The sequence below is a fragment of the Ziziphus jujuba genome, chromosome 1 (assembly GCF_031755915.1).
Source record: "Ziziphus jujuba cultivar Dongzao chromosome 1, ASM3175591v1".
NCBI lineage: Eukaryota > Viridiplantae > Streptophyta > Magnoliopsida > Rosales > Rhamnaceae > Ziziphus > Ziziphus jujuba.
Genome location: NC_083379.1, coordinates 11,295,411 through 11,307,730, shown reverse-complemented (window position 1 = coordinate 11,307,730; position 12,320 = coordinate 11,295,411). Strand labels below are relative to the sequence as shown.

Genomic DNA, 12,320 nt, shown 5'->3' with positions numbered 1-12,320 from the left:
ATGAAGTACTGCTTAGTTGCAACTTGCACTGATCCTTCCTTGCTTTCAAGTCCGATCTCCCGCAAATAAATATTACATATTATGTGTAAATAAAATATAATTGACGTATTTTAAATCTAAAATAACCCACAATTTGCTCTAATTGAAAAAAATAAAAAATAACTCAAAACATTCATGCCCGTGACAAAAATAAATAAATAAATACGGATGTTTGTAAACTATAAATGTGATTCAGAAATAGGTAGTTAAATTATACCCATTTGCTGGTAACCTGCATCGCAGCTATCAATGATTGTCTCATCTTCTGACTCAGCTTCCAGGACGATCATCTTAAGGTCACATGGCATTACATGAACCTGAAAGAAGGATTCAGAACTCCATTATGCATGATTCTATCAAAAAAAGACTCCATTATGCATGATTCTATCAAAAAAAACTCCATTATGCATGACTTACAACCTTACCATTTTATTTATTTATTTATTTACCTTTTGGTTTGGGGGTGGTAATTTTAGTCTCTAGATGCTGTACCTGGTCTTCTTAAATGTTGGAATTGGGCTGGTCATACAAATTATTCTTTGTAGTGGGACCTACATTCACGCGCTACAAATTATTCTTTCTAGTGGGACCTACATTCAGGTGCTCTTGAGACGAAAGGGAGCTCGGTGGTTGAGCATATTACCTGTGTCTACTGCTAAAAGACAAATAATTAAGAGCCAACCTGCCTCACAGCTTCCAATAGTTGACTTCATTATTCATCAAAAACAAGATGGACGTTGTCCCTCTTCATCAGAAAATTGGATAATTCACTCAATTTAAAAAAACCAAACAGACAAACAGAGTTGCTCCTATCATAATTGGACATCCATTGCAGCATTTCACGCTGATGATTCTTCTTACTTGTTAGAACCACAAACCTCTCATCCATCGATCAAGACGGAAGCTAAAGAGAGAGGTAGTAATGGCGGAGACTGCAGTGGGCTTTGTTGTTGACTACCTCACCCCACTGCTGACAGAAGAAGTAAAGTTGCTGAGAAACGTTCACTCTGAAGTTGAGGACATCAAAAATCAGCTAGAGAGCATCAAACGTTTCCTCAAGGATGCGGACATGAAGGCCGAAAATGAAGATGACACAGTTAGAGAAGGCGTTAAAGCATGGGTAAAACAGCTAACCCAAGTTTCGTTTCGTATAGAAGACGTGATTGATGATCACAGATTTCACTTGGCACAAAATCGTCGCCGAGGTGGCTTCATTGGCTCCCTCTATAAGCGTGCTCGCTGCATCATCACAATAAAAGCACGTCACCGGATTGCGTCTCAGATACAACACATCAAAGTAGAAGTTGGTCAAATCGAAAATAGAAGAGAAAATTATGGCATTGATTCCATGGAGGTAGGATCTACAACTACTTCGGCTGCTTCATGGAACAACTCTCGACAACGGGCCATTTATCTAGAGGAAGATGAAGTAGTGGGTATTGAATCTCCAAGGGCTGAATTGATTGGTTGGTTGCTAGATGAACAGGTAACTCAACGAACCGTAATTTCAGTGGTCGGAATGGGGGGTTTGGGCAAGACTACTCTTGCTAGAAAGGTCTATGAGTCGGTCAAAGAAAAGTTTGACAGCCATGCTTGGGTAACAGTCTCTCATCCATACCAGAACAAGGAGCTATTAAAGAACATCATCAAGAAATTCTGCGAGGAAAAGAAAGAATCTACTCCTGATGGAATTAATGAAATGGATGAGTTAACGCTGACTACAAAATTAAGAGAGTACTTGCTGCACAAAAGGTATGTTGTGATATTCGATGATGTTTGGAAAGTAGATTTCTGGAGAGACATAGAAATTGCTTTGCCTGATAATAAAAATGGAGGTAGAGTAGTGATCACAACCCGAAATATGAAGGTTGCAAACTTTTGCAAAATTTCACCATCTTTTCGTGTCCATGAATTACAGCCTTTGGCTTATGAAAAAGCTTGGGAACTTTTTCGCAATAAGCTTTTTCAGTATGATTATGGTGGACAATGTCCAACCTATCTGGAGCAGCTGTCTCGTAATATTGTTGATAAATGCGAAGGGCTGCCACTTGCTATTGTAGCCATAGCTGGTCTTCTCAAAACAAAAAACAAGACAACTGTTGAATGGCAAAAATTGCATGATAGCCTTAGTTCAGAGCTGGATAATAATCTTCATCTTAGAAGCATAGTAAAAATCCTTTCTCTTAGTTATTTTGATCTACCTTACCATCTTAAATCTTGCTTTTTGTACTTTGGCATGTATCCGGAGGACTATTCCATTAGATGTTCAAGGTTAATTCGACAATGGATTGCTGAAGGATTTGTGAACCAGAAAAAGGATAAAACATTAGAAGAAGTTGCACTTGAGTATTTGTTTGAACTAATACATAGAAGTCTGGTTCAGGTGTCTTTGGTAGACAATGTTGGAAGAGTCAGAACTTGTCGCATCCATGATCTTTTGCATGAGATTGCTGTCAAAAAAATGGAGTCAAGTTTTTTTTGCCATGTTGTTGATGGAAATGAGTCCACTTTAAAAGGAGAAATAGTAACTCGACGCCTATCAATTGTCAACAATTCATGCACTACTGTTCTTCAAGATGCAGATCAAGTTTCTCAAGTACGTAGTATTTTGAATTTCAACAATTATCAGAATCAGACACTCCTAAACTACATTTTTATTCCAGGTACATTGGCAAAGCATTTCAAGCTTCTAAAATTTTTAGATTTTGAAGATGCTCCAATAGATTCAATCCATGAAGATATTGGGAAGTTATTTCATTTAAGATATTTGAGTCTTCGAAACACCAAAGTAAAGAAGCTACCAAGGTCCATAGGGAAATTGGTAAATCTTGAGACTCTGGATCTAAAGCAATCATTTGTGTCTGAGATACCTGCTGAGATCAGAAGGCTTCACAAGTTACGACATCTCTTAGGATACAATAGTGACTTAACCATGCATTTTTGCATAGCTCAAAGGAAAGGAATAAAACTAAAACAAGGATTTGGGAGCTTAAAATCCCTTGAAAAGTTATACGAGTTGGAAGTAAATGAGATGGGAGCTGAGGTAATTGAAGAGCTGGGAAAGTTGACGCAGTTGAGGAGGTTGGGCATCCGTAATCTCAGAAGTGAACATGGAAGGATTTTGGGAGAGTGTATTGAGAAGATGAAACACCTGGAATCTTTGGCAGTAACTGCAACGAGTGAAGATGATGTGATCGATTTAGAAAACATGTCATCTCCACCTCAATTTCTCCAACGTCTCTGCTTAATTGGGCGTTTAATGAAGTTGCCAGAATGGATCAAGGAACTTCAAAATCTGACAGCAATATACTTTGATTGGTCAAAATTAGAAGATAATCCGATTCAGAATTTGAAAAATCTGCCAAACCTAATGGTACTCTGGATACAGTGTGATGCATACGTTGGTGATGAATTGCAGTTTGAGAAGGGGATGTTCCCAAAAATGAAGGAGCTCGATCTCACGTATTTGAGTGGACTGGAAAGGGTGGTGATAGAGGAAGGATCACTTGTGAATCTTGAAAGCCTCAACATTGGACCCAGTCCACAATTGAAGGAGGTCCCATCCGGTATCCAACATTTGAAAAACCTTCAATATCTTTGCTTTTATGATATGTCGGAGGAGTTCAAGGATAGTATGCTTCCAGAAGGAGGACAACACTATGAGATCGTTCAACATGTACCTTATGTTGGCATCAGTTATAGGCGCGATGGAGGAAAATATGAAACTTTCCGTTTGTTCTGATTTTGTCAATTGGAAGAAATAAATTAAGTCCTACGTACTTGTCAGGTAATTGTGCTAATATTTAAATTCTTGAATTCTACTATAAATTACTTAAATTAGAACCATTGAAATTTTATTTAGTTTCATGTAATTAAACACTAAATATGCATCCATATGCGACCGACAATCAAACTAGTTATGTTGGATGCAGATCCGAACACATGCGTTTTCATGTTTAATTCATTTATGCATTCAATATTAAAAATAAAAAATAAAAAAAATAAAAAACACTGTGCATTTTATTTAGTTTTCTGGTAATTAAACATTGAATGGGCATTCATGTGACCAACAACCAAACTAGCTACTTTGGATGCAGATCCAAACATATATGCATTTTCATGTTTAATTTATTTATGCATTCAATATCAAAAAATTAAAATAAAATAAAATAAAAATTTGTGCATTGTTGTATTGCCTTAATTTATAGCTAGAACAGGACAGAACTCCTATTTTTCTATAAAAAAATAAAAAATAAAAAATAAAAGATATTTTCTTGCTTTTTTCTTTTTTCAGCAAATATTTTCTTGCTAGTTGGAGTGGCCTTATTAGAACATGTGTCTACTATTTCCCTTAATTGAAAATGTATATTTCTGTTTTCGAAGACAATGCAAAAGGATAAGTAACGTGGCTGTTCTGAATTTGGGTTTTATATTAATTCTTCTACCCCAAGCTTACACAAACAATATATTCTTATTCACAATATATATATTCTTATTAGGCCCTAAACCCTTAATCGTTTCTAGGAATTTTGTTTTTATTAAAAATTTATTCGAGCAGCCTTGAGGCAAATAAGTTGGCATTGCTGACCATATCAAACATGTTCTTAGATACTTGTATTGTTATTTTCAAGGCATATATTTGGTTTCAATTTCTGCCGGTTGATCACCATACTGGTTCGGTCTGATTAATTGCTTAATTATGACATGATTTTGTGATAGGTAAAATAATTGAGAGCTTTCAACTATACATGTACAAGTGGCTTGGCGGTACCGCTACTACCTTGCTGCTTGGTGGATATCGTCTCACTTCTCCAAGCTCGTTTAATTGTTTTGCTGTGCTCAGTAATAATACAATTTCCAATATATATGTCAACTCCAAGTGTTGCCCTCCCCTTGCCCTTTAAGTTTGAAGTGATGTTTATTGACTTATGTTTAACCTTACTTTCAAACAATTTGCTATCTTTCAGTGCCTAATTTCATTCTCAGCTGAAATTGGTTGTTGTTAAATTATTCCAGATTTCTTGCTATTGTCTGTGTTATGTGATACCCAATAAAGAAAATCAGCGAACAAAATGGTACCAAAGATTTAATAAGCTTGATGTGCCCTGTAGTATAAAGATTTGAGCTTCACATCTATGATATCTGGTGCAAATCCTTCTACATGAGATATAAAATTTTAAGAGAATTTCTTCATGATTTATATATATATATATATATATTTCTACTATGATTATTTGTTATTGTTTCTTTTCAAATTAAAATTAAAAACTTAATAATAATTTTTCTTGTTCTTATTTTTAAAAGAAAATTTATTGATGGTAATTAATGTATTAATTTATCAGTTATTTGATCGCATGCGGATGGAATTAGCCTAGCTAACATCAGATATCAGTTTCTTATCCTGTTTGGCCTACTCTGTTGCCTCTGCCTGTAGCATGTTCGATGCCTTCTTCTTTTTGTAGTCTATAAATGACCTGCTAGGTGCTTTATAACTTTGTTTGTTTAGATCTAGAAACTAATGCATGAGAATTCAATTCTTAGTTTACAATTATTCTTTTTATTTGTTTGTTTTTCCATTTCAAAATAAAGCCTCATGACTTGTATCTTACATATAAGTTAATTTCTCAGAAAGTCGATAAATCTTTTGACTTAAAAAAAAAAAAAAAAAAAAAAAGAAGTTTGCATAACAGGTCAGAATAGGCAACCAAAGTTCAACAAGAAAAAGGAAAAAAAAGGTTAAGAACATACATTTTATCACACATTTATAGTGGTTAAGAAAAGCAGTTCAAACCTCTGTTTTCCTTCTTGAAATGTTGACCAAAAAAAAGCTCTGTTTTCCTTCATCTCTCTTTTTCCTTCTTGTAAAGTAGACAAAATAGACAAATAAACCCAGATCGAATCAATTTTCATTTATGTACAATCGTCAGTGAATTGTACACTAACAAGACCGCATTGATATTGATTACAAATTAGATTTCTTATTATAATGTACATATGCGCATTATCATTATTTTATGTTTTTTAACTTTCTGGCAGAAAGCTCTTTTATCGGGCTTTCATGTTTAATCACATAAACTTGCACATGGTTTGATTGGTATAATTAATAATACCTCATAATCTAAACCATTCATTGGACTGACACTCCACCATATGTTACACCATTTGATTACAAGTTCAAAAAAGGAGAGCCACTTCTTCTGGGTCTTTCTCAAACACTACAGAAATTTCAAAAGCAGAAAAACATTCAAACCAAAACATTTCAATTTCCCAACTTTAACTCCCACCGACACTGCCTTTTCCTAATACCAAAAACAAGCACATTGGTCCCACTGCCCCTCAATCAAAAGCTTCTTTTCTACTCTTTACTTAATCTAATCAACTTCCTAATTTATTTAAAAGCAAATACCATCTTCATCTTCCTTCTTCATTCATCCATTCTTTCTTTTTTTTTTTTTTTCTGTGGTTTTTTGTGCTTTAGCACTTCTTAAAGATGCTTCCTCTTCCACCTGCACCTCCACAAACACCTCCTTTTTCAACCCCACCACAAAGGCATGCCACGCCAGTATCTCTGAATCAGATTATCATATCAAAACCGGCAATGAATCTAGCAACACCAGTACCTAAGAAGCCAAATAGTGACACAGAAAAGCTAATAAAGCACACGATACTCAGGCAAACTCAGCCTCGCAAGACCAACCCTTTAATATGGTGCGGTGCTATTTTCTGTCTTATATTTAGTCTCCTCCTTATTTTCTTTGGAATTGCAACTTTAATCATCTTCCTTGTTGTAAGACCAAAAATCCCATTGTTTGACATCCCCAATGCTAACCTTAACGCCATCTACTTCGACTCACCAGAATACTTCAACGGTGACTTCATTTTCCTAGCAAACTTCTCCAACCCGAATCGGAAAATTGATGTAAGATTCGAGTATTTGGATCTAGAGCTCTACTTTTCTGACAGGCTCATATCAACTCAAGCTCTACAGCCTTTCACTCAAAGACCTGGAGAAACAAGGTTGGAATCAATTCACCTGGTATCAAGCTTGGTTTATTTGCCTCAGAATCACGCTCATGAACTTCGAACACAGGTTCAAAGCAACAAGGTTAACTACAACATGAGAGGGACTTTTAAAGTTAGAGCCACGCTGGGTATGATCCATTTTTCCTACTGGTTGCATAGTAGATGCCAGTTGCAGATGACAGGTCCACCAACTGGTGCTTTAGTTGCCAGAAGTTGCAGAACAAAGAGATGAAAATTTATGATACATAATTTCTTTTTATCTTTTTTTCTCCTTCAATTTCTTCTGTTTAGGTTTAAGTACTAATGGAATTTCTGGAGCGTAAACAAATATTTGACTATATATCATATCATAAGGCCTAAGAATATGAAAGTGCATGCCTCGAGGAAACTACAAATGTTTTCCACTAGTTCATAGATTATGTAGATTTTAGTCTCCAAAATATCATCATATCGGAATTTCCAGTATCTTGTAATCTGAAATTTTTGTGATGAGTTCATGATTACAACAGATAGGCACATCAAACTTAATGATTAAAAGTTTCAACCATAAGCAGACTTGGCCACAACCATATAACCAAAATAAACATCTGTTTTAAAACTTCTGAAACAAAATCTAAACAACTAGTCTTGCCATTTGATAAATTACTGCACATTTTCTGGTTCTGTCATTGTATCTTGATCTGTCTTGAGCTCCAACCTGTCCTCTGCCCTTTGAACAAGTTTTTTTCATTTACAAACACTCAGCTGCAACAAAGAAAGACATGCTATAAGCCTAAAGTCAAAATACTTGTAATAGGTCGATAATGAACTTTCCAAGCTAAAAGAGACAGAAATTTTGTAGCTATGGACCTCCTCAGTTTGGAAGCAAAAATATACGCTAGACAATAGTATCTTTCCTCTAGCAACAGAAATACTATGTACAGTCCATGTGCTTATAGTGTTAAGCGAGCCCTAAACTTGTAACTCAAAGAAGAAAACTTAAAAATTAAGATTGAAAAAAAAAAAAATGGCACATGTAAAATAATAATAAAGATGGTCAAAGAAAAACAATGTCTTTGTTAACCTTTTATCTTTTAAACTCTGTTTTTGAAACCCATTGTCCCTTTGAAAAATGTACCACTACGTTACTATCTAAGAGTTGAAGAGTCGCATGCATAGATATGTAAATTTAATGTAGTTTTAAAGCATAACGATATACAAATATTAGTACTCAAAGAATCGCTACCTTTTAGAGCACTGTGCATCTCTATCATAGTTTTTATAAAGCTATAAGAACCAATATAGAACTGGTATTTTTTGTAAAGATATAAATTTACAAAACTACCACCTAAAACTGGTATTTTTTGTAAAGATATAAATTTACAAAACTACCACCTAGTTTCCTCTTTGACTCCTGGGAAGCAGGATGGTGGCACATTTTCTATAACATTATCTTCTACCAATTTTCCTCAGATGTTTATTTATTATTATTATTATTATTATTATGATGTAATGGAATACTACACCAGCATCAATGAATCAGACTCAGACTATCGTATCAAAACCAAGCACTCTATTATTAGGAACATTGGCGAAAGAAAACAGAATAAACGCCTGATTAGCTATCAGCTAAAGCGCTTGGTTTGGTAGTAAGTGCTTGAGCCTATCATGAATCAAGCAGTTTCCAGCATCTGATAAGCCAAATGATGACACAGTAAATAATAAACCACAAAAGACTCCGGCAAACTCAGCCCTGCCAGACCAACCTTTAAATATGGTGTAACTGAGTTCTGTTTAGATTAAGGGCTAATTGCTATTTCTGGAGTATAAACAAATATCTATCATATAGCTCTACAGAAATTAACTTTTGCTGAATCTGGTATATTTGTTGTCATATGGTAAAAAATTACCTTGTCAACAAGCTCATGGGAATGTAACCTGTAGACTGACAGTTCATAACTCACCAAACTACAAATATTTCTTGAAATAAAGGAGCAACAAGTGCAGTGTGATCAGGAGAAGCTCACCTCACAAGCACACAAAATAAATAGATAAACAAATTAGAAAAAGGAATGTATCCATCTTCTACACAGTTCAATCAAAGTAGAGCTTAAAATGTGGAAAAAGGGGGTAAAGATCCATGCAAAATCAACAGAATGTGTCGTATTCTACATTCACTTCTATATTCACTACCCTTCTATATTTTATTTATTTATTTTTTTTTTAATTTTAATAACAATTCATAAGAATCATAGCATAATCCAGAACATCCAAAGGAGAGTTCATCTATAGCAGGAACTCCATTTTATAGAATATCTCGCCTAAGAAGCTCCAATATAGAATAACGACATTTCCGGACCAGTATGATCAGTGCATAAGATAAGAAGAAACGAAAATCATATAATACTAGAATTCTTGTAAAAGAAGTTCCATGTCTAAACTGCATTACAATACCTTATTCCAAAAGCAAACAGTGCTTAAAAACCCACTCGCAAAGAGAATATTATCAAGCAATTAGAATTGAAATTTTAGGTCTTCTCAAGTATAATCTTTAAGAACCTACCATTGAAATACATGCCAGCTCAAATTTCAAGCTTCATAAGAAGCTTAACAACAGTGTATGTAATTTACATTGGAAAATCAGGACTCTAAAAAACATGTGAACAGGACAACAATGAGTAACCATGCTTCTGATTAATTTAAAAAATAAAAAAAATAAAAAAAAGCACCTTATTGACACTCTTTAACATGAAATAAAAGTGACCTTTTTCTTTTCCTTTTTTTTTTTTTTCCCCTTGAAGAAAGGAAAAAAAAAAGAAAATGTGAACCTCTTTTGTAATGAACCACTAACTAAACTTCAGATGGTGTCTTTGCCACTATTGACAATGCATGTAACCCACTCTGCAACTCTTCTTGCAATAAACCGTAAATAAGCCTATGCCTCTTCACCGAACTCTTTCCTTCAAATTCCTTCGACACAACTTTCAAAGTGAAATGTGTTTCCCCATCAGTTCCTCTAACCCCAGCATGCCCAGCATGCTGATATGATATATCTTCCACTTGCAATTCAATAGGCCTAAGCTCTTTTTCCAGTATCTCCTTAATTCTCTTCCCTCTGCTTCCCAAATCACCCAAATTCGACCCACCTTGGGTTTTGGATTCGACATTCGATTTCTCTTCAACACCCAACTCAGAATTCAATCCAAAATTCGAACTTCCCACATTGTTATTAGTTTCCGAACCCGAATTGGGTCTCGCGGAATTCAACCCAGGATTCGGACTTTCCACTCCCTCTGTTCCACTTTCAGCTTCCACGAGCAATTGAAGCGCTTTCTTCTGCATCAACTTCAACATATTCAAAAACCCATTGTTCCTCGAAGGCGTCAAGCTCTGCTGAAGCCCAAGAAGCACGACGAAATCAGGCGAGACGCGAAGAACCTCCTCGACTGGCAGGCCAGAGAGTCCATTGACGAGCAGCGCAGCGAGTCCCTTCGTCAGCACCGAGTCAGAATCGGCCTCGAAGACGACGTTTCTATCGGAATCGAGATAGGATCTGACCCAGACCTGAGAGACACAGCCCTCGACCTTGTTCTGCTTGGTTTTGTATTGGGAATCGAGGGTTTTGAGGTTCTTGCCGTAGAACAAGAGCTGCTCGTACTTGGCCTTGGGTTCCTGTACGGACTGGAAGAGCTTGACGATTTCTTGAAGCTTTGGAGGGAGTTCTTCAATGGGTTGCAGGGATATGGAGCTCGATGTTGATGGTGATGGTGATGCTGCTGTTGGTGGTGGTTTACTGGCTGGGATTCGTTGGAATGAGATGGGTCTGAAGAAAGAGGGATTCTTTGGCGTTGGTGAGGCCGAGAGGGTTTTGGTGGTGAAGAGAGAAGTGGGTATTCTGGCTGTGAATAAACGGACCGACGACGAGATTGAAGAAGACGATGACATGGTTTTTCGCTTTTTGGAGCAGCGAATTCCAGAGGGACCGAAATGGACATTCGGTGGAGCTTTTACATGAAATTAACTCAGACTTTCATTAAAACGATGTCGTTTTTCGTCTTATACTCTCCAACTCCATTTTATCAACGCAATAATTATTTTTCCTTTAAAAAGTAAAAACATAACTCATTACCCAAAAAAAAAAAAAAAAAAGGGGGAAGCAGAACAACTGTCACTGCTAACATCAAACCAAAATAATAATAATAATAACAAAATAAAACAATTTGACTAATTAATAATACTTTTCAATTAATATTACCAAAAATAATACTTTTCAATTAATTGATTGCGTTTCTCACCGAAGTTGTTGTCCACATGTATTACAAATTAATAAGAAACAAGAAAATATTAAATGGAAATGGAGTTTGGTTCCTTATTATACATGCTCAAAATGTGTTGAAATTACTTAAACATTTGTGTGCTTCAAATAAATAAATAAACATTTGTGGTAGTTAAATCTCATGTGAATGTTCCATCCCAAAAAAACAAAAAACGAAAAAAAACAAAAAAAAAAAAAAAGAACTACAATGGAAATTGATAAAAATTTCAAGATGACAAAGTATTTTAAATAGGAATAATTCTAAAACCTTGAAATTTATTAACTAAATTTTGAATTACCAAATAATTTGACATTATTTTATTGAATTGTCCTTTGATGATATTTTTAGATTATTATTAATTTATCAACTATTAATAAATTGTCATATTTTTTAATCAAAATTTAATAGATAAATTTGATAAGTATAGCATTACCAATTAATTAGGTTCACTTTTATGGTATCATAAAGTTTAGAAAGAAAAAAAAAAGGATAATAAATTAAGGCATATAAATTTCAGGTGCTTGCTTTGCTCTTCTTCTTCTTCTTCTTTTTTATTCTTTTTTTTTTTTTTTTTTTATAATGATTGCTTTGTCATTATGTAGGCTAAGTTGACATGCATGCATACTAAGTTTTAATACATAATTTACTTGTATTTTTGCAATCAAGTAAAGCAGTTAAGTAAAAAGCTAATCTCACTTTTTTTTTATTTTTTATTTTTATGAATTAATCTCACTTTTATTTTGTTTATATATATGATGGTTAAATTTGCTTGTTTCCATGGCATAGCCATATCAATGAGTGGTATATCCTCAAAATAAAACCACCTTCTTTCTCACACCTGTTTAACGGTTTAATTAACGGCTCAATCTTTTTACCAATTTGGTTTGGTTCCTTTTTTTCCACGTAGTGAGACAAATACAATTTTATTTAAGTGCTTATAACTCATAGAGATTGATGGGGAAA

At 34.8% G+C, this 12,320-nt stretch overlaps 3 protein-coding genes across 5 annotated transcripts; 2 read left to right on the top strand and 1 right to left on the bottom strand.

Annotated features, from left to right (window-relative positions):
• The first annotated feature begins 738 nt into the window (after positions 1–738).
• LOC107416851 (disease resistance protein RPM1-like) lies at positions 739–5,000 on the top strand. The gene is made up of 2 exons (XM_048467675.2): positions 739–3,826; positions 4,759–5,000. The coding sequence occupies exon 1, from the start codon at positions 962–964 to the stop codon at positions 3,779–3,781; it is 2,820 nt and encodes a 939-aa protein (XP_048323632.2). The 5' UTR covers positions 739–961; the 3' UTR covers positions 3,782–3,826; positions 4,759–5,000.
• A 1,249-nt stretch (positions 5,001–6,249) lies between these two features.
• LOC107409499 (uncharacterized protein At1g08160) lies at positions 6,250–7,407 on the top strand. The gene has a single exon (XM_060819539.1). It carries the CDS (start codon positions 6,530–6,532, stop codon positions 7,292–7,294), a length of 765 nt encoding a protein of 254 aa, XP_060675522.1. The 5' UTR covers positions 6,250–6,529; the 3' UTR covers positions 7,295–7,407.
• An 88-nt stretch (positions 7,408–7,495) lies between these two features.
• On the bottom strand, positions 7,496–11,065 carry LOC125423971 (sufE-like protein 1, chloroplastic/mitochondrial). 3 transcript variants are annotated; one of them, XR_007242712.2, is made up of 2 exons: positions 9,771–11,064; positions 7,496–7,806 (listed from the first exon to the last, which is right to left on the bottom strand). XR_007242712.2 is itself a non-coding variant. In XM_048480024.2 (2 exons), the coding sequence occupies exon 1, from the start codon at positions 10,984–10,986 to the stop codon at positions 9,892–9,894; it is 1,095 nt and encodes a 364-aa protein (XP_048335981.2). In that variant the 5' UTR covers positions 10,987–11,065; the 3' UTR covers positions 7,496–7,806; positions 9,870–9,891. The 3 variants fall into 3 exon arrangements, 1 of the variants encoding a protein (XP_048335981.2); XR_007242714.2 differs by having other exon boundaries at positions 9,806–11,064; XM_048480024.2 differs by having other exon boundaries at positions 9,870–11,065.
• Positions 11,066–12,320: the final 1,255 nt, after the last annotated feature.